The 22,147-nt window shown below is 36.7% G+C and overlaps 1 protein-coding gene across 9 annotated transcripts in view; it reads right to left on the bottom strand.

The window, feature by feature from the left end:
- The window catches only part of CUNH4orf50 (chromosome unknown C4orf50 homolog), a 49,698-nt gene that overhangs the window by 25,036 nt on the left and 2,515 nt on the right, over positions 1–22,147 (bottom strand). For 2 of the 9 annotated variants that reach the window (XR_003251770.1, XM_026054837.1), the window contains exons 2-12: positions 20,648–20,799; positions 18,820–18,958; positions 17,721–18,425; positions 14,468–14,579; positions 13,534–13,667; positions 10,903–13,122; positions 10,504–10,608; positions 8,911–9,057; positions 4,506–4,682; positions 2,155–2,211; positions 1,559–1,741 (exon numbers count right to left, since the gene is read on the bottom strand). Coding sequence is in view for 7 of the 9 variants with exons in the window: in XM_026054837.1 (XP_025910622.1) it covers positions 1,559–1,741; positions 2,155–2,211; positions 4,506–4,682; positions 8,911–9,057; positions 10,504–10,608; positions 10,903–13,122; positions 13,534–13,667; positions 14,468–14,579; positions 17,721–18,425; positions 18,820–18,958; positions 20,648–20,742 (4,074 nt within the window). In the remaining 2 variants the exon portion in view is untranslated. Of the gene's footprint in view, positions 1–898; positions 1,017–1,558; positions 1,742–2,154; positions 2,212–4,505; positions 4,683–8,910; positions 9,058–10,503; positions 10,609–10,902; positions 13,123–13,533; positions 13,668–14,467; positions 14,580–17,720; positions 18,426–18,819; positions 18,981–20,647; positions 20,800–22,147 lie in introns of those variants that run through there. The other 7 variants (XR_003251771.1, XM_026054838.1, XM_026054839.1 and 4 more) reach the window with 7 other exon arrangements.

Genomic DNA, 22,147 nt, shown 5'->3' with positions numbered 1-22,147 from the left:
TGGGCCACACAGTGGTGGAACTAGACTTGACCTACTCAGAGGAGACACAGCCAGACAGAGCATCCAGTCCCATCCTGCAGCCACATCACCTTTTCCTTTTACCTTAACAGTATTGCTTGTGATAGGAAGATGATATCTAAAGGACAGATGGATCCAAACAGATTAAATGGCCTAAGTTCATTCCAAATAAAACTCTTACAAAATTTTTATTAAAAATTACAATATGTAGATGTGAGAGCATAAGCAAGTAAAACCCCTCACTACAAAACATGGGTAGAGAACATGCAAAAAAATCCCTAAGTTTATGAAACTAGTAAACTTATTTTCCTAATTACTACAGTGAAACTGAAAGCCTTTTACCACTTACCTTGAAGAATCAATCTACCTTTTCCTTGACATAAAGTTAATTTACTTCTTGGTATGAGCCACAGAAACAAGTATAACTGATAGCTTACAACATGTAATAACACTAGAAAAATAAACTCCTTCAGAGTGATAGAGAATATGGTGGCTTGTGTGTAAAATAATCAGCAAAATACTCCTGTGATTTTACTACACTGTATGCCCATTTTGAGCCATCTCTATTTCTGCTGATGAAAAACAAACAGATGTCAATGTAATTTAAAAATAAACTGTTTTTCATGAACTCATTTTGCAATGCATTACGATAGCTGAAGTACAAAAAAATAAAAAGAACACATGCACCCACCTTCTCAATATTCTACAAATGTGTAAGGCAAAATATATTTTTTTCCTTCTTCCAGCAACAGAACTAGATTCTGCTTGAGTATACTTGATCAATACTTTACCAAAAATAGTTTGGGTGTTTCTACAAGCATTGTCTAAATGAACAACATAGAGAAAATGAAAGAAAAAGTAGAGCTTGCTCAAAGGTTACCAGAGTACTAGAAGGGAATTCCTGTTTCTCCACATTGCCAAGTTCAGATTCACATCCTGAAGAATGTCTGCAAGTAGTTTCTACACAAAACATATGAAGTATATTCCCATCATCCAAGCTAAAATTGAACAGAAGCAGTTGTAAGGCAGTGCCCTGTTGTATCCTACTGAACCACTTTCATCTTGCCAGTGATAACTCCCACAGATAACTCCCTTTGGAATATGAATATCCATTGAGTTGACTTAAACCTTAAAATGATTCATTCTAAAACAGTTTTTTCTTAGATTGCTTCAGAAGTCTGAGACAATGTATCCTGCAGGACAAAAGTTCAGAAGTCTTATTTAAAGTCAACTTGTATCATATAAGCTCTTTGCCCATTATCCACTAGGCTATCTGTCCTGGTCAAACTGCTGGGTATGTGTTTTTTCACAAAGAACAGACATACTTTGTGAGAAGCTCCAGAAGATTATACCCTGACAAAACTGCAGTTAAACGGACAACTCCACTGACATGCCTGAACTTTATAAGTGCCCAAACATATTTTATGTTAACTATACACTGAGTCCCACTAAACACTTAAAAAACCACAAAACAAAACAAAAAAGCCCTTAATGCAATAATGGAAACTGGAGGATCCTACAAGGAAATACAAATGTTTACCTCTTGATTACACCCTGGTGTAAAAGTGATTGCATACTCTGCCAGTGCCACATCATTCACCAACTTCTTCACCTCTTCATCAAAAGTTGAGTTAACAATTCCTTGCCTGCAAAATTCACCATGCATCCTGGTAATTAAGTTGTTCCTTTCCTGGCATTTTCGGATGAGGCAAGCCAGCTTAGCCTACACAGCATAAACACATACAGGTTGAATTTCATTCCCTGTTGAGACTTCAAGATTTTATGTTGTGTCTGATGTAATTCTGCACATTTTGACTCAAAGCTATACATTGCATTCCTACACTTCTAGGCCATTCAGCACCTCTGCACCCTGCTACAGCAATACATGATAAGCTGGAAAGAGCTTTTCACTTTCCCATGTGTGAGGTCCCCCACTGACAAGCTGAGGAGTACTCATGGACAAATACTGCTTGTTAGCTCATCCGTGCCTAAAGCCCAGTAATAAGCAGCCTAAGTCAGTGGCATTTCCAGAAAGCAGGAACATATACCACACACAGAATGGTTATGATACACTTAAAGATAAATAAATCCCCTAACCAAAGGGATAAACCAGAATTTTTCAGCAAAATACACTACCTTCAGAGGAGCTAGTGTCAACTTTGCTTCACTCCTTCTCTTCTGAAGTTCTTTTGCCTGAAAGAATGATAAAACATGCTGCTTTAATTTATTCAAGAGTCACTTTAAAGTACTATTGTAGTTCTTTGATATTTATTTTACACCTGACTTTCAAGGCGTACACTTTGCATATTTTTGTGAGCCTGTATCAAAGAGCACAACATAAAGCAGCCTAAGACACTGTTTGTACACCAATAGGCTCTTACACTCAAACACTGCCCTAGCATTAACATTGGCATTATGTATTACCAAATGCTTTGGGACATTTTTAGATGGAGGCTTACATCACTGATGTTATTTCATCAAAGCAAGCACCACATTAAAGACCTGGTACACTTCATTATGCATTCATATTCTCATCTATTCTGCAAATCTTCCAAACTACTCCTTTGGGTAGCAGTTTTCCATTTTCTCATCTATATTATGTTGTAGAATGCAAGAAACAAGGAGGGATTTTCTCCACATATACTCCATGTCAGGCTTTGAAAAGTGTATGTCAACAGCTTCCTACTCCTCTGCCAGGGTCAATGTATGCCCTCTACTATGAAATGAGCCAGATGGCCTGAACTGTACCTTATTATTAAAATGTTTATTGCTCATGAGCAACCTACTTTCCAATTATGCAGGAAAAAAACAGTAATCTGCTAGATAAAATCTATTTGAGTTATGATTCAATGCAGTATTATTTGCCAGTAAAGTACAGATTCATTTATATTCATTTTATTTGACAATTTGTACTTCCACAAAGCCTTCAATAAATACATTATATGCCTCAAACATAAGATTCCCTTCATAAGAACTCAGTCATGCTGAAAGAGGTCTGCCGGTGCTCAGCTAATAAATCGTGGCCTTGGGAAGGAAGGTAGTAGATAGGAGAGGAGAGAGACGTCTTTACCTTGTACCAGCACTGAGGGAACAAAGCAGAAGCTGGCCATAGGTCCCTTCACTGGAGACATTATAGTCTTGACAAGGCACGGAGCAAAACACTCGGCTGATGCAATTAGGAGTTGCCTATTTATGCGGATAGCATGTTTCACCCTTTGTTCACCTGCCATCTGATATGCACCATCCATCAACAGAGACACCAGACACTGCAAAACACTCCCATTTTACTGCCACCACTCTGTTCAGGGGCATCCTAATCAATTCCTGAGAGGAGCCACTAACCCTCTGTACAGGACTGGCTAAAAGTAAATCACTGTACATGACAAGGCTGGAAATAAAAGTGTAGAAACAAAAAACTGGATTTATTATGGAGGATGTGGAATGAAACTTGTGCTCAATAGGTAGAAGAAAACTATGTCTCTTGTACTTGAGAAAAGAGACAGAGGAGGAGCATGTTCTACACGTTGTATCATAAGATGAAGAAAACTACTTAGAAAACTATTTAGTTTGCAGTTGTTTCAGAGCATGATCAGCAGTTCCCATTTGACTCACATTGTAACAATCATTCATTTCCCTAAAATAGTTTCCAAAGAAATAAAACGGGGTAAAAAAAATACCCTTCTAAGGGGAACAAAGTCCTAGCAGGAATTTGCCTCCACCTGACAGTTCAGCAGCTGTAGTTTCACTGACAGTTAAGGCATCAACTCTGTATATGTTCATGAGTGTATCTGCTCTTGTTTGGCAGGTGAAATACAAGGCACAAGTGTAAAAACTGCTTGTGTAAGTATATTTGCATATACACAGAGGCTCTCCCCGGAATAACTATGTCATATATATATATATATATATATATACACACATATATACAAACACACACATACCACACACACACACACACATATATATATACACACACACACCACATATATATATATATACATGACCACATACCTAAATGAAAGTGTTAAGATTCTTAACGTGTAACCCTAACAGCTAGATCAAAAAATACGTTGCCCAAAATTCTATCACTAGCGCACTCTCCTAATCTTATATGGTGTGTCAAGAGCGTTGGAAATGTTAAAGATCCTGACAACCAAGTGAAGGAGATTGCTCAGCTAAGAACTTCACCACCACTTTGCTAGCATTGGGCTATGGGGATTATAGCAGACCCTGGCAGCAACTTTCTTTTTATAAAGAGACTATCATTTTTCCAACGTGATGACCAGCCAAGCATTTTACATCTTTCCCTTATTTCTCTGAAGACAGAGTAAATTTATAGGCCTGCATACCCTTTAATTATCCCCAGACCCATTTCCAGGGAAGGAGAATATTCTGGGATTCTCATTTGAGAAGAATGAAGTAGAATCTGAAGCCTAAGCTCACATCAATCTACACAGTTAAGCACATAGAAAACAGCTTTATTGTACCTTTTCACATAGCTGAGCCTGAAGGAGTTCCACTTCATTTTGCAAATCTTGGAACTGATTTTGTAATGCAGCCTGGTCCCTGAGCTGGGCTTTCAAAGTCAGCACTTGCTGCTCTAATCTCTTAGTGGCTATTTTATTCTCCTCCATTTCTTGGGCTTCTTTCACAGTGTACACAGGCTAGAGAGCAAATACATAGATTTTCAAATTAGATGTATAAAATAATAAAAATATTCTCAGTCGTGCTTTTGGGTGCTAAATTTCTCAACATACATACCTTGTATGTCACAAATATTTTTAATCTGGTATAAACTATATGACTTCAAAGATTCATAAACATATTAGCACTAATGTCTCGCACTAATCTTAAAACTGCTTATGAGCAAAGAGTTTTTGATCCCCTGTGAGAGTAGGTATAGGACCGGGATTTCACAATGCCCCTTCAAGGTAAGTATTGTATTATAATGATTTCATACCTGGGGAAACTGGGGCACAGAGAGATTAACTGACTAACCTAAGGTCACATAGTGAGTAAGAATAGAATTAAAAAATCCCTAGTCTCCTGCTCCAACTTCTATATAATATGTCCCTCGGTTTTCCACATATATTTATCTCAGAGAGCAGATTCCACTCTCACAGTTATATTTTTGTTTTGGAAGACTACTAATATTAATCAGATTTTAAATACAGATTTCATATTTAATATTAAAAAAGAAAATATTAATTACATGAAATGTAGTATTAGAGGTATAGAACAGGAGGAAGGAGGATCTTCTGAATTTAACTCCCACTCCCCCTCTCTGTTTTTTTCAATTTCAAGCACTTAGATTGAAAGGATTAGTGAGAGCTTTAGATTTATGGCCAGCATCACTAGGTCAGCTCCTAGAAGTGATACTATCAGGTTAAATGCTTAGTCTAAGAATGAGGAAAACCTAAGAGCAATAAAAGTCTTGTGAAAAACATTTCTGCTGTTTTGACCTTATATTAAAAAAAGTGGAATTGAAACACACAGCTGTTCAAGCTTCGCTATAACATGTTATATACGTAAGTCTAAAGAGATTATAGCATTTCAGTGATTAAGCTAAAAATTTTAGTCAGACCTAAGATACACTGTGATAAAACCATGTAACCTTCTGACAAAAGATGCAGGAAGATGCTTTGATTTTAATAGATATTAACACTGATAGAGCTGGGAGAAGAGCTACTGTTCAGCCATGATGCACAGCAACTGTTTAACTTTCCCTGGTTTTGTGAAAGTCTTTCCGAATTTGACACCCTTGGTGACTACAATATACTAAAGGTACCCAGTTTCATAGGAAACAGCAAACTGAAGTGATATCACACTGGTTGTAACACATTGTTGCAACATAGATAAAAACAGAAATATGATATTTTCATACTGCTTTTCTTAATGAAACAAGTCCTCTATGCATAGCATTCTAATAAGCCAGAGCATGCCTTGTATCAAAATTTTGGCTCCCTCTTGTGTTAGGAGAAAAGAACAATAACAACCGTTGGACACATAACAAGATTGACTAGATAAGGGTTGTACCAACAAAGCCTGAGTACCAGTCTGAGACATGGTATTATCCACATCCTTTTCATTCCTATACAAAATCAAAATCAAAAAAAAAAGTTCAATCAAAAATGGAAACACTCCCTGACTGAAGAGGCTTAATGAAAAAAGAGGTAGAAAAAAATTTTGCTTGAAGTTTAAAGACAGAGATTCCCTATTCCCTTTTGCATTTTGCTGACCTGCCAGCATCTTTTTGTAGTTCCAAAAAACAAAAGAAGCAAATATTAATTTATGATCACTCTGCCAGATGTCCCAATGAACAGAAGCCATTGGTTGTACAGCCAAGCTCCAGAAAAGTGAAGCACAAAAGCTGAGTTTAGTAAATACATCAAAGGATAACTAAACCCAAAACTTATCACTTAACACACTGAGTTCTTGTAAAAATGGCAAGATCTCTACCCTTTGATGTTGGTGCCTAAACATTAAAAACATCTTCCTTTTCTTGTGCATGCTGAACTCATTTGGAAACTCAAAGAGAAAATGAGACTAAATCCAATTTTGTGGCTACAGGCCAGGCCAGGAGTCTGGGGTTTGCTGGGGAAGCCTGGCAACTCATTACTGTGTGTATTTGATCCAAAATTCTTGGATTGATTTTCAAAGTTGTAAAACAATAACCTGCTCCCTCCCTGCTCACCCACATATACTTCTCCTCAACTCCTACTACAACACTGCAGTTCAGAAAGCCACCTTAGCATCCCAGAAAATTTCCCCAAATATTCCTATGTTAAATGGTGTTTCCTCTGTGAGCAACACCATTGAAACAAAGAATCCTAGCAGTAAGTCTGGAGTATATTATCTCAATTCTCTTTTATTTGCAATGTGTAATATCAGCATTTTGGAGTTTCAGACAAGAACCAGGATCGCTTGGTGTCAGAGGCTGCAAAACATAAAATATGTTCAAAGTCCTAAAAGACTTGAAACATGTCTCAAAATTCTCGCAACCTACATTCCAGATCTAGAAAAACACATCTTCACTTCTTTCGAGCATTGGGAACAGAAGATGTCCATGAAATGGACTTTAGAACAGGAGAAAGAATAAATGACTGTGATTTACTGTATCCTATTCTATTAATATCTTTGTGGGATGAAAAGAACTTTTTGGATAGGCTGACATCTAACTGCAAATAAGACCATGATTATTAGTTCACACAACTGCCCTAAGGAAGAAAAATTATGCTAGCAAAGTAGTTCATGGTAGTCATTGTGTCAAAAATCTTATTTATTTTTTATCTAGAAAAATTTAGGTCACATCTTAAGGATTTCACACCAACCCACAACTGACAGTTTGATGTTTATTAACAGGATTATTTTAAAAGACAAATATTGAAACAAAGTCACACTCTTTTCTCCAGTATACCCACTCTATTTCCTATCTGCACTGCAATTTGCTTAATTTTGCCAATCAAATCAACATCCTTTGGTCAGGATATCACAGACTTATGTCATGCAGATAATTAATTGTAGCATCAAATATTGTAACTGAAGGACAAACCCAGTCCTCCGATGTAAACATACTGCATCTTTAACACCAGAAGGAGACGCATGTATTTTTAAGGGCAGAATTTGATATCAAACTACAATAAAGACTAAATTAGACAAAGAATTGAGATCTATACCAGACAATGTGGCAATATTGCATAAATATATACTAGTGATTTAAAAAAACATAAAATGAAAAATTTAATTGCTGAAGTGATTTAAAAGTGACTTTTCAGAAGAAAGGCTGACCTGTACTTTTTCCAGTATACAAATGCTCTGTGAAGAGTAATGAATGATCATATAAATAATTAATACCTTAATTTGGTCACCATAAAATAAGTAATAATTGCCCCAGATTGTCTCCAAACAAAAAGGTTTATCTTCATTGCCCCAAAAAGCTCTGAAAAGCTTACGTGTTTGATTAACCAAAACAACATGATACACTTAGGTTTGTTTTAAAACAGTCTGGGGTTTCTTCTTCTTACATGAAATAAATTTCAGTAAGTTTTGAGATGCTACATCCCAATACATCATTTTGAGATTAAGAAGTCTGTGTTTCATTTTCAGGTAGCGGTCAGAATTCAATTGCCTTAACATCAGTACCTAGTGCCATTTAAGGTGCATAAGATAATCTGAGATAAGTGCATGGGACTTCCAGATGGCCTGCAGAAGACTGTGCCCTCAGCAAGGATGACTAAGGAACTGAAATGGTATAAACTGTGATATTTAAACAGCTGAACTGACCCAGAATATTTATTTTTTCCAGAATTTGTTCTTATTTTCTTCTAAAGCCTTATCTAACATGTTCAAACCAAACTTGTAAATATTGTAGTTTGTTTCAAAACTGTTTTTCCACCTGAAAAGTGTTACTTATTTCCTCTTTGCAGTTCTTCTGTCAAGAATGATTGAAATATTTTGGGGGTTAGCTGAAAAGTTTTTATGAAAACTTCTTCCAGGAGTTATTGGACTACTCAGTAACTAAAAATCTTTTTGTAATACACTTCATTCTGGTGGAAAACATGAAACTTTTACTGAGACTGAAGCACCCTTTATTAAGCCCACCGGAAAATCCATACCTCAGAAAGAGGCTCTGGCCAGAGGTAGCAAGACAAGCGCCTGTTATACAGCATGGAGGTGTCTATAATGTCCACACAGAGCCTGTGGTTTTCAACTGTCATCCTGTAAACCTGCAGTCTACCTCGCATTCCTGCTTATTTTCAAGTTTATAGCTCCAGTGACTCTAGGTGATCCATATTTCCTTCAAATCTATTGACAATAACAATAATGTGCATCTCTGTAGCCAAAATATCCTCTCCAAAGGAATGCTTTCCTCCATGCCATTTACATACATACCATTAATTTGCAGTGCTGCTTTCCAAGCATTTTGTCCCCAGTTTCTTGTTTAAGATGGTCTAATTCTGAAAGAACCTGTGTCAAATGTGTTTTTATTTCTTCATATCTTGTTTCTGCAAAGCCAAGCTCTCTGTACCACTTCTGAGCCTAACAGGAGGAATAAAAAAGCAAAATTACTGAAAGTAGTTGGTCTAGCAGTGGTATCATTTCTCAATACCAGTTTACAACTTTGGGATTGAGCCTGATTTCAACATCACAAGTTTTAAATCACTGTAAATTGATTGAAGAAAATGGAGTTACACCATACACAGTCATCTTATAAGAAATGAGTAAGATCCTTAAAGTAAGTGCTATAGAAATGTATCTAATTAGAGCTATGCAAAAAGTAGATTACTTTTTAAATTGGTTTCTAAATTGGAAGGTATCTTGAGTACTCTGAGTAAAGCTAAGTAACCAAAGGTGAATGTACTCTCAATTTCAAAGATTAAACCTTTGAAAACAATCAGAGAAAAAGTAAAGTAAGATTTTATCAGGCAGGATGAAAAAGTGCATCCTGCAAAATATCAAAAATGAGAAATACAGTGGAGAAAAAAGCCCATACATTGCTTTTGTATTACTTCTAAAATGCATTATCCCTGCTTTTATGCACATTAACTGTGGTTTTGAAAAAAATAAATCACTCAACAGATCAACTAGTTGCTTGACAGCAAGTTCCTTCTGTCATATGTAAGATATTATTCCTTCTCCTTTCCAAACGGAAAGGCTTTACATTCTTCTAAGTACACTGAGGAAGTTGTTGTTTTCTTCATAACAAAAAAAAAGCATTAGAAGGACCCAGGATATTATTTTCCTCAGTGAGTTAGAGTAATGCCTGTTTTTGCTTGAAACATCCCCATACATATAATCTTGCCATTAAAGTAGTACATTCTGCTCAGATAAGCAGACAGAGGAGACTGATAAAAGCAGGAGTGTGAAAGCCACAGTGTTGGGAAAGGCACAACCCAGAAAGCTTCCTTGATTGGTACTAAAACTGCTTTGCACAGGCAGAGAACTAGCCATCCAAACAAGAGTTTCCACATCGATGGTGTGAGACTTCATCTTTACTACACAACTGTTGAGAGAAGGGGCAATGTGCATGCTTTGAGCTATCACTGGATATTGCTAAATCCTTTGATATTGTCAGATTTTACATCATTTTGCCTCTCATTCAAAAACTACTTCAAATTCAGGTTTGCCATAATCCTCAATGCTTCTGCCCTTCTTAGAAATTCATTCCTAATGAAGGGGAGGGAAGCAGTCTGCCCAGAGATGGCTACGACAGATGTTTCGTGCAATGTGTCTTTATTAAGCACTCCACTTCTGTTACAAGTGTGCTGAAGGAACGCAACTTCACCTAAAATTCCAGCCAACAATGACTGACTGTGCAATTCCTCACTTAACTGAAAGATCAAAGAGATACATTTTGGGTCTGCAGATCAGAGACTTGCCCCATAGTAACGGTATTATATCCTGGCAGAAAGAAGAATGGCCATGTAAGAAAACAGGGAAAAAAGCAAATTTGCTTCTCAGAAATACATCACAGTAGAAGGTTACCTCCTTTTTTGATTTTTCTAATTCCTTCTGTTGCATTTTTAGTTCCTCTTTCGCTCTTTCCAGTTGCTCTTTCATCATACTGTAGCTTTTGAATGTGCTGCCCTGCTTACATGACAGAAAAAGACGTGACTCCTCTCAGGCACATGAAAGAGCACATAGATTTTTACAGAAAAATATACATGTGTACTAGGGCTTATCTTGAAATATTTCTGCTGATTATTCTTTGGTAATTTGCTTTCTGTTTCAAAGCTAACTTAAGCACCTCAGATCCCCAGAACATGGGAGGTTACAACATTTTCTATATTCCAAAGTTAATTTAGCTTTGTTCTGCACATGGCGTTTAGATCTCTCCCTTTCTTTCAAAGATCCTTGATAATATTCCTTATTGTTACTATTTACCTCTTTTCTGGTGAAATAGTTTGAAGGATCTACAACCAGAATTCCTTTTTCTTCAGTCTGAGTTACACTACATGCTGTTTCAACTTCTCTTGGCTTAATATCACCTTGTTGATTTGTATTTTCTTCTTTTAGTTCTACTGTCTTTTCCTTTGCTCCCATATTTTTATCTTTTTTCAGACCTTCATAGGTGAAACCCAAAGAAGACATTAATTCTTTCAATTTGTTATTTTCTAAAATGAAATTTGCATTTGCCTTCTGAAGTTCTAGAAGCTGTTCTGAAGTTTCTCTCTTGATTCTGTCTATATCTCTTCTCAGTACGCATTTTTCCTCTTGTAAATCAGAAATTGTTTGATAACAGCTGGTTTTGCACTCCTGAAGCTCTGAAACCAAGGTCCTGCATTTGTCTTGTTCACCCTTTATTTCTGCCAAACTTCCCAATAAAGCTTCTTTTTCGCCTTCTAGAAGAGAGATTCTTTGTAAATTTCTCTCTCTCTCTTGTGCTAATTCATTATTTTCTGCTACATAGTTCTCCTTGTCTTGCAATAGTTTAGCTATGTCTTTGAAACATCTATTTCTTTCCTCTTTCAGGTCAGAGAGCAGCTGGAAGTATCTCCTTTTCCTTCCATCCAGGGATAAAACACTCTTAGGAAGTTTATTTGATTCCATCATCAACAATTCTATTCCAGAATTCCTATTTTTCTCTTCAACCCATGAGAGGTTCTTAGAAAAGGTTTGAGCACAAATTGTTTCTGGGTTCATGGTGTTTTCTTCTGAAATAGTATTAAAACATTCACCAGCAATTTCTTTCTCATTAAGTAAGTTTTGGAAAGAAACATTAGCTTCATCTACTGCTAAAACATATTGAAAATATGCATCCATCTCCTCTGCCAGTGCACATATCTTCTGAGCATATCTCTCATTCTCCTCTTGTAACATACAGACTTTTTTTGAATATTTTTCATTCTCTTGCATCAGTAGAAATATCCTCTGAGAACACAAACCCACCACTTTCTCTAGTTCACATATTTTCACATTACATTCATTATCAGCTTCCAGTGACAATACATGACAGAAATACTCACAAAAATTGCTCTCTAGCAATAACGCTTTCCTTAAGCACACACCCCTCTCTTGCATAGGAGAGGAAATGTTTAGTGGATACTTCTCTTCCTCCAAGTGAGAAGCTTTCTGAGGGTATGCACATTGCATTCTTTCAGCAGACATCTTTTGACAGGAGGAATTCTCCTCTTTTGGGTCACATAGCCTCAGGGCCTGTTCTTTCTTTTCTTCCAGTCCATTTCTGGAGGGGTTTATTTGTTCACTTGGTTTCTGAGGTTTTTCTCCTTTCTCTTCCGATCTGATTATATCTCCTCCACTGTATACCCTATTCACTTCATCAGGGATGCAGATTTCTGAGAGGTTTCCTTGTTTCTCCATTATTTCAAAACTCCCTTCAGAATGCTTCTTTAGGTCTTTAAAACCAGCACCTGTGTTTTGGACATCTTGTGGGCTACCTAGATTGTCTTTGGAATTCGTTCTTTGTTTTTCAGGCCTGATCAATTCCATTTTGTTTAAAACTTTGCTTATTTCCTCAAGAGCACAGGCCATTTTTTGTGGCCAGGCTTTCTCATTCTTCATTTCTTCTCCTTTAGCTCTCCCTCCAAAGATTTTTTGTTGATACTTTCCATCATTAACATCTTTATCCAAATTTTTACTTTCACGTATGCTTTTTGGCAGAATTTGCTTATTTTGCTGATGCCTTTCCACATCATGTTTTTCTAGCAGGAATGTGAAAGCAGTGCAAGGCGTCTTTCCATGAAGAACCGCAGAAGCTTTATCAGAAAAGCCTCTTTCTGAAACATGGAAAAGGCCATCAGGGCAAAAAGTGGTATTTGCCGCATTGAAATTCAGACTCATCACTTTCTCCAGTGTTGTGACAGTTGGCATGTGGTTGCTTTCAGGTTCTAACAAAGTAAGCTGGGGCTTGTTCCTCATCCAAACTTCCACCAAGGAAACAGGCAAAGCCTTTGCTGGTAGATTTATAGCTTGTTCCTTAGAGAGAGAGGAGTATTCTTCATCTCTGGTGTCCTTACTTGTCTCATCATTAGTTAGCTTCTCAGAGCAAGGAGGAAGCAGTCTGGCTGTAGGGTAGCTTGGGATATGTCTAAACAGAATGAAAGTATCTTCCAGAGCACCTGCCCTTTTATCTCTAAGGCTGATCTGGTAACAACAAGAGAGAAAGGTCTCAGACTGAGACATATAACCTAAGAAATATTGTTCTTTCAATGTTGCTAACCATAATTTATTTTTTACTTCATCCATGAAATATTTAATTACACATAGATTTTAATTAATGAGAAAAAATATTGCCATATAGATAACTTTCAAATAATTCAAAGATTTGTCAAGCAATTTAAAGATTTGTAATGAGGGTAACAGCAGAAGGTACAAATAAATCAAACATTTTTTAGTGTACACCTATCTTCCTCTTGAATAACATCTTTAATAGATACGATTTCAAGCTATTTTGATATACATCTGTAAGTTTACCAATTCTGCATTTTATCTCACAATCCATAGACTCGCTGTGCTCACAAAGATAACAAGAACAGCAGTAACTTTTCTTCTCACCTGCCCAGTCTCAGTTAGACTGAGTTCTTCAGTAATTTCTGCAGAGGCACTGAAATTGTGTTCCAAAACTGGTCGAAGTTCTTTCGATAGCTTCTCCGTGTGCTCAAGCCAATCACAACCACATCCTGATGTTTCTGTTACGGTAAAGCACTAAACAAGTGAAATGCTACTGACAGAAAGTTACATGAAAAACAAAAACAAAACCATTTGGCTTGAAGTTTTAGAACAAGATATATTTTAATCATAGTATGCCCACAACTACCATCTCTACCAGAATAAGAAAATTACTTTCTCTAGAATCACTAATGAGGTGGAGATAAGCACTATATGATTAAACAAGAAAACACAATTTATAAGAAAACATAAGCTCTAAATATACATTATACTTGTTTTTTGGTTTTATCCACAGTTACCAAAGCACTTTACAAATGGAAAATAAATCTCATTATAGAGGGTATAGGAAAACTTATGGGTTAAACTTACAGGGTTAAAAAGTATTCAGTGCTGGTCTGCATTTGCATCCACTGAAATCTGCTATAAAACTTCCATTAATTTCAGCAGGAAAAAATTAGACTGATAGAATTTGTTGAGATCAGAGCTTTCATGTTCTATTTGGTCTAAAAGACCCAAGGTGCACAGTATTCCCAAACACTGTACTACAGCATTGTTTCAGCCAGGACACAGAAGATGCATCCCCTACTTATGCATCTCTATAGCCTCTTGGAAGTCCTAGAATTTCCTGAGAGAGCTCGTATCTAAATACTAGCGTCTAACTGTTGAATAGTAATTCTTTCACCTTTGCAAGCTCTAGGTTCCATATTAGAAGGTTTTCGGAAGGTCTTTTACCTTCTTAGTAATGTGCACCACAATGAATGAAAATATCTTCACTTTTACTGCCCAGCAACTAAATCAAAATTCCAGCTTGTTTTCATACCAGACTCTTTAGCCTGTAGCACAGTCGGAGTTTGAGTAGCTTTGCTTCTGAGTGGATCCAAGACTGGTCCCCATTTCAGGTTTTGAAGGTCATCCTGGACTAACTCTCCATTCTTAACAGGAAAAGGAGGAGGAAAAGAAAAAACAGATTATAAGTGTACAGTGTTTGTGGTACCACATAAACGTCCTTTGCTATTTTACATTCAAAACACCCATTATTTTGTTATAATTGCTATTAGTCCATAGAATTTTCCCATTCCAACATTTTTTTAAATAAGAGTCTTGGTTTTAGACTTCACCCTATTGTTTTCTTCATGATTCACAAATACTTAAGGAAGAAAATCTCAGTAATATACATGTATTATGTTACAGATGGAACACTACCAGGGCAGACACTGAATGATATGACCATGAGAAAAGAGAAAAAAAGAAAGTCTAATCAAGTAGGGAGTGAGACTTTGATTGTTTAGTGCCCAGCACTCTGAAGGCCAAAAAGATGACTGTTCCTAGAGAGGAAAAGCGCTATGTGAAAAGTAGAATAATCCTTCAGAATAAAATTTTCTTTTCAATCCATAACTTAGCTATAAATTTCATATTGTGTTTCTTGACATCGTTCTTTGCTCACTGTTTGAATTTGGATACATTTAGAAACTGCCTAATAAATTAAGACACAGACAAGTGCTACCAGCTCCTTTTCGCTTGTATTTTTTATTCAGGCATAGGCTGCAAACAGAATACTGCAGACCTGACCCTGCTGCCAATTCTGGAAACTATTTCCAACAAGATTTATGTGACTAAACCCCTCCATGAGATGCAGTTCACCTCTGCAGGACCAGAGCATGACATCTAATTGGATCTAGTAATAACGCATGAAAACATAATAATGACCAAGGCTAGTTTCAAGAATAACTGATGTGCTTGTCATTTGAATGACATGGTATTTCCTGAGGAATTTCATACCATGTATATTCACAGGGGTCTAATAATCCTGTGTTCACAAACTACTTTTTTCCTGGCTGTGGAACAAACAAATGATCCCATTCACTCTTTTAGTGAAAACTGATATACCAGCAGCTATCCAGAAAAGTATCAGCATGAAAATCCTCCTTAGACTGCACACTATTCCTCATTTTTATAGCTACTGGTGGAGTATGGTGAGCTTAAATAGGATGTTTCTTGTAAATTTTTTGGTTTGAATTCTACAAGACCAATGTAATGAGATCATAGGTGATACTAAAATAACAGGACAAGGGGGGAAAAACCTCTTCAGTTTTACCATACAACACCAGAGGTCTCCCTTTTCCTTTTACTATGGATATTAAATTTTTTCTTATGCTCTCAAACCACTGCTCTTTGCTAGACTAATCCAAGTGAATCATAGCAGTAGCAAAGAAGGAGGAAAATACAACCAGCAACGCAGAAAACAACAAGGTCTGCTGCTGGTGATGTTATGCACGGTATTTAAGGAACAAAACTGTGCATCAGAACAAAATATACCGTTTAACAAGAATTATGGCATGTTCACTTATACCAAAAACTGGGTAATTCACATGCAGTATCCTCCTAGGGATCTGTAGATTAATACTTAAACAAAGAAGTGGTTAGAAGACTTTGGGGAGAGGAAAAAAATAACCTTTCATTATGGTTCAGGATAGAATGAAAGCAATTTGCTCTCCATTCCTTCTGTTTCCTGAAGACTTTCTGGGTTAGTCTTCAACAATGTCAGGTGATGTATCTTGGTTTCACACCTTCAGATAACTGTATACTTACTTTCCCCCTTCTCAATTTTCCCAAACCTACAGTAATTCTCCACTACCTATTCCTACACTCTGAGACTGAAAGCCCTCACACACTCCTCTATTTTAGTTTGGCAGTCCCCTCATAGTGCAGTTGGTCATTGTTCCCATGTACTATTCAAGTCCCTCTAAAAATATCTTGAACTAGTGCTATTTTCAAACCGTATTTTTCATACCCAAGAAAAAGCAAACTCACTAGGTAAAGTAATCATAGCAATGGCTCGGGCTAAGTCTAAAAAGTAGCAACAGCAGTCAGTCCCTCTGCCACCTCAGAGCAGTTATGGAGAAACACATGGTGAGGCACACTTTCTGAGATTTCTATGAAGGTCCACTATGCACCTATGTGCTACAGGTTACTGCAGGAAGATCTTACCATTCTTCCCCTCAAACACAAAGATAACCTCACAGAGCTTACTTCTTTGGCACTACAGAGTCACAAATGGTACAGAATCACTTTGTCTGTAAAGTTGACTAAGTGCCAGGTTAAAAACGTTGTCTTGATTTCTTCTAGGTTTTTATGGACAAAGGATGCACTCCCAGTTCTGGGGAAGAACTCACAGTGTGAGTGATCTCCTATACTAAAGGGTTTTTGTACATGATCATTATCTCCCAGTTAGCTGCAGTTAAAAAACAGAGAGACGTTGGGATATCAGGTCACAATCTGAGTAGGGTAGCTAAGAATGAGGCTTAGCTGATTTCACTTTATTTAACAAATCTTCAGAAGAAAAATAACCTCCCACCCTACTGCATAAAGAATAAAACTTTGTTTGAGTTCTCTCTGTGAAATGAATTGTTCTCTGTCAGCAAAATGTATTGGCAGAAGCTGAATGCCATGTTAGAGACTATGCAGAGCTTTCCCGTGCCATGCTGAAGTGAAGTGTTTGAAGCAAACAAGTTCTGTTCAACATATTCAGAGCACATCACAATGTTATGGAGCCATGAACCACTGAATATTTCAGCACACTCTCAGTCATGAATACTGTACCCATCTTCTCTTCCACTATCCACAAAATCTCGTCGACAAGAATTATTGTCAATTATCCTTTTTACTTCAGCATCCATGCATGAATAAGATGTGAAAACTCACCCAATCGAATATGCACTCCTGCACTGAACAGCGTCCTTGAGGCAGAGGTCTCAGAAGTTCTGGGTTCTACTTCTGGTGCTAACCCAGATCTATGGCCTTGGGCACATCATTTGAAATCTTAAGGAACCAAGATCTGTGAAGTGCTCTCAGTGTGCGCCTAATCAAAAGCATTGATGTCAATGAAATCCTACCACTGATTCCAGTGATTTTTCAGTGAATCAGACTCTATTAAGTTCTAGTACATGAAGAGAAATAAAGGAAACAAATACAGTAATAAACACACACTTGCATTTCCATTGCACACATAATAACTGTAATCCATGATGACATAAAGATAAAAGTTAATTATACTTTGCCTTACTTTTACTTACCAGGTCTACACTGACTGCAATGTTTTCTCCATTCTCCAGTCTTGTAAGGCATGAGTTTTTTTCATTTTCCTTTTTTAACTTCATGTCCCCTTGGTCCTTTAAAGCCCTATTTTCATCCAAAAGCTCTTCGACTTGTTCCTGTAGTTTGATTTCAGATAATTTCAGATTATAAACATGATGGCAAGATTCCTCCAATTTCCTTCTGAGCAAGTCTTCAGAGTCCTGGGAGCACTGGAGTTTAGTCAGCAAGTCTGCCTGTTCTCTTCTACTGTCTTCCTCTTTTTCCCTTAGGAGCGTCAGATTATGCTGTAATGTCTCAAGGTGGCTTTTCATGTCATGCTCCACAATTTCAATGAAAGTTTCCAATTTCGTTACCTCCCTGTTAGAGTGTTTATAGCCCTGAGTCCCAGTGACTGCTGATTCCAGCTTCTGTTGGAGATACTGTACCATTCCCTCTTCTAACTTGGATGTCAGAAGAACAATATGGGCACTGAGATCTAGGACTTGCTTTTCCAGCCTAGACATCTTACCCTGGAGGTAATATTCCCTTTCTCTCAGCATTGCTGTCTGTTGCTTCTGCCTCTGTTTGTAGTGCTCAAAATACTCCGACTGGCTTTTTACTTCATCTTCTTTTGTCTTCAGCTGCTCCTGAAGCCAACATAATTTTTCCTTTTGCTTCTTCTCTGCCTTTTCTTGGATCTCAACCTACAATTTCAGTGATTTGTATGGTTAATACTGTAATTTATTAGTCCAAATCTCTTCTTCCATTTTCATCTTTCTTAATTTTGCTGAATTCTGACTTAGGGAGAAGGAATACACTGGCTGGGATTTGGGGGAAAGAAGGAAGTGGGAGCATACAATCCCGAAGTTCAAAGGCCTGCAAGAGGGGTATAATAGCAGTGCTATCAAAATCATTCGAGAAATAGAAAGTGGGGCAACAAAGACAAAGTTCTTCTGATTCCTCTGGTTTTACAAAAAGAAAAAGCCTGAGATGATTTATTGCCTAAAAACAGGCTGGTTACTGGAGATGAGATTGACTTAGAAGTTATTACCACAAAGAGAAGCTAAACTAGGTCATTTGAAACAATATCCTTCTTACCAAGTTCATCAGCTCCTCCTGAATGTCTCGCAGTCTTCCTTTAACCCGCACATTTGCATTTTCGACCTGGTGCACCTTCACATTTAATTGGTCTATCGTCATCAGAAGTGTTTTGTTTGACAATTGCAGCTCTTTTACCCTGTGATATTGAGAATGAAGATCTTTGCTGAGTTAATACTGCACAGTATGGTTCCAGATAGATAAGCAGTCATCAGCGATGTATTGATTTGTCTTTATTTTTTCATTTTTCTCTCAATGATGAAATAGTAACAAATCATAGATCACTGATAATGAACATATTGTTATTAATAACAGTCTGCTGGCTTTTGCACATTACATTGGAGACTTTCAAAGCTTTTAAAGACAAAGTCTATGCTCATTCTCTCTCTGATACAGCGATGAATATAGAAAAGAAGCTTAATATGAAAACCATAAGATTAGGGTTCACTGAAGCTTGGCATGTTATGTGAAGCAACAATTTACCATAAGACAACCACATCTCTTTGTTCTCTCTATATATCTGATTATAGGATTTTGCTAGGCTCATGGTTAGCAAATTTTAGCAAAATTTTACAATGACAGCGAATGCTTCCCACCAAAATTAACCTTACAGGTTAACCACTATGTGTTTTGCTGACCTTAGAGGTCATCATACTTGTAATATACCTCACAGTGGATACTGAAACCTATAATGCACATCTGTACTGACTTCATCCATAAAGCTGGAATTTGACAAAATACAGGTTCTCTTTGCTTGTTGCTATTAAAACAGAAGCCAAAGATGATATGATGTGATGTGGTTCCTCTACATACAAGGAATATCTCAGACAATCTCACGGGATCCACCTAGGGTTTTCTTTCTCTTTTCACCCTGCACATCAAAAACTTCTCAACGATTTAAACAGTTCTGAATTCCCAAACATCCTCTTCTTGTTAGGGGAAAATTGTTTTTCAGTCTTTTACCTCCTGTTGCAGGTATTACAGCCTCCTCTTTTCTCATCTGAAAGATAAACACACTCCCCCTTTTGCACTCCAAGGTTGTGCGCTACCATATCTTGTTCCTTGGATTTCTTCATTCAGCCTTCAATAATCTCCCAATGGTCTCCTCTTCTTACTTCCATCTTCTAGCTTTGCTTTACCACCCCTACCTGACAAACTCTCCTGCTACCTCCACCCCAGCACCCAGCAAGGCACCATTCCCTTCATTCAAAATCTCACATAAAAACAATTATTTGTGAATGACACTTATATTCCCTATCCTTCTATCTATTTAACTTTGTTTAGAACAGTGCTATCCCTAAGCATCAAAAACCTGGTCTTGTTATTCTATTCAACTGTATAATTAATGCCTAATGGTACCTTTAGGTTTTGTAATGGTTAGGATCAACATACTGAACTATATGCATCTTTCTGAAACCCAGACTTCTTTTACAATACAAAACTCCAAATTTAAGGAGAATTGTATTTTATTCCAAAAATAATGCTTAACTTAAAAGAAAAGTGATCTATTTTACAAGCAGAATTTACACATTATGAATATTTATGGATGAAACATTCTGAGAAGGCTGTCTGGTTATGTGCTACTGGATTTTAGACAATGCTGTAAATCTCATTTAAATAATAAAAACAAAGATTGGAGTATTGTATTTCTGTTTTGACAGCTACATAGAACATGTTATCTTATTGGTCACCCTAAAAATCCATAGAATCTTTCTTTTTGCTAGTTATGCATGGGTCACTCAGTACTTTGACATTCAGTACAGAGGCAAAGGGAAGAGTACATTTGCTGTATTGCAGAAATTTTGAACACAAAAAAAACTACATTTACCTATTTCTTAGTGCAGAATCTGATTCCATGTAGTCCTCTAAACCATTTTTCAGTTTTTGCTCCGACTCTTCCAGCTCTCTTATTCTGAGGTTCATATTCTCTACTTTAGCACTGTTTACATCTCCGTCGGGTACACTTGCATCTTCTAATTCCTGGAAAACCCAAGAAGTATCAATTTTAACATTAAAATTCAGAATATCAAATCCTTCATTACTGGACATTTTAATAGAGTAGGAAAATTCTTTTTCTTTCTCAGATGAAGAATCCATGATGATAAAACAAAATTAAGTTCTCAATGTATTGCAGTCTAAGCATGTTATCTTAGCCTCTCTGATGATCAAATGAACAACCTTTCTTGATACTGAACACATTTATTATTCATGAAAGAGTCTCATTTCATTAGCCGAAAAGTAATTTAGCATGTATGAAAGGAGTCTCAGTTTATAACCTGAGATACCCATAAAGGATACAATTAGACAAGTTCATGAAGGAATTAGGTATCAAAGTTTTGAAAAGGGAATAATTTTCTACTAAATAGAGGAGTTAATGAAACTGCACTTTTATCAAAAAAATCCTACTTCTTTTGGATAAATTATATCATATTTTTTAGTTTTGAGACACAAAAACAAAAAGGGATGTTTCCTAGCTCAAAAGACAATCTATGACTATTTCATAGAAATATTCAATATATTTAACTGGTATATTGTAATTCTCAATTAAATATCTTACTTAAAGGTCTATTTCACCATGAAGTCATGCCCAAAAGGAATTTATAAACACAGAATGGTATGATAAAGTGATTCATACTTCATCATACATGTTAATGCAACAACTTAAGTAGTAGATCTCAACCCCTGCGATCCAGTAAGCCTCTAGGCTTCTGAGGCTTCATCCTGAAAAGCACTGAGTACTTCAGTATAAAACCAGGAAAGCACTTACACAACATTTTAAACACAGGAAGGGTCCTCCCTGTGCTCAAATAAATCAGGCTATAAATTCTGTTGGCTGTAGACCAATGTTTAACACTTTGGGGAATCAAACCCACCTCTGTAATATGCAATATAACTAGTAAATATACGCTAGTTTAAGATCAGAATTCTGACATACAGCTAGCACGAGACACTCTGATCACAAAAAACAAACAATGCCATCATAAAATTGGAACAATTAATTCAGATATAATACCTAGGGGGGTTTTTGGGGGGGGGGGAGGAGGTTGTTTTATTGGGTTTGTTTGTTTGTTTGTTTTTTAAGTATTACAAACTTTGTAGAAGTACCTGACAGAGAAAAGGCTTCCCTTAGATAAGGGCACTTAGATAAGGAAGATTAATCTAAAATGGTATTCTAAAATTATTGGTTAAGCAAGTCCTGGTCCACTGCCACAATTAACGTATTTACAAGGAAACAATTTACATGGATGCTATATATTTAAAGAAAACCAAGGCTCTTGTTGTCCTCACTAGTGGTTCATTCCAACAGAAGTTAGATCATTCAGTCTTC

Source organism: Apteryx rowi, unplaced genomic scaffold (genome assembly GCF_003343035.1).
Source record: "Apteryx rowi isolate R43461 unplaced genomic scaffold, aptRow1 scaffold_97, whole genome shotgun sequence".
NCBI lineage: Eukaryota > Metazoa > Chordata > Aves > Apterygiformes > Apterygidae > Apteryx > Apteryx rowi.
This window is presented reverse-complemented; position numbering and strand designations above follow the sequence as displayed.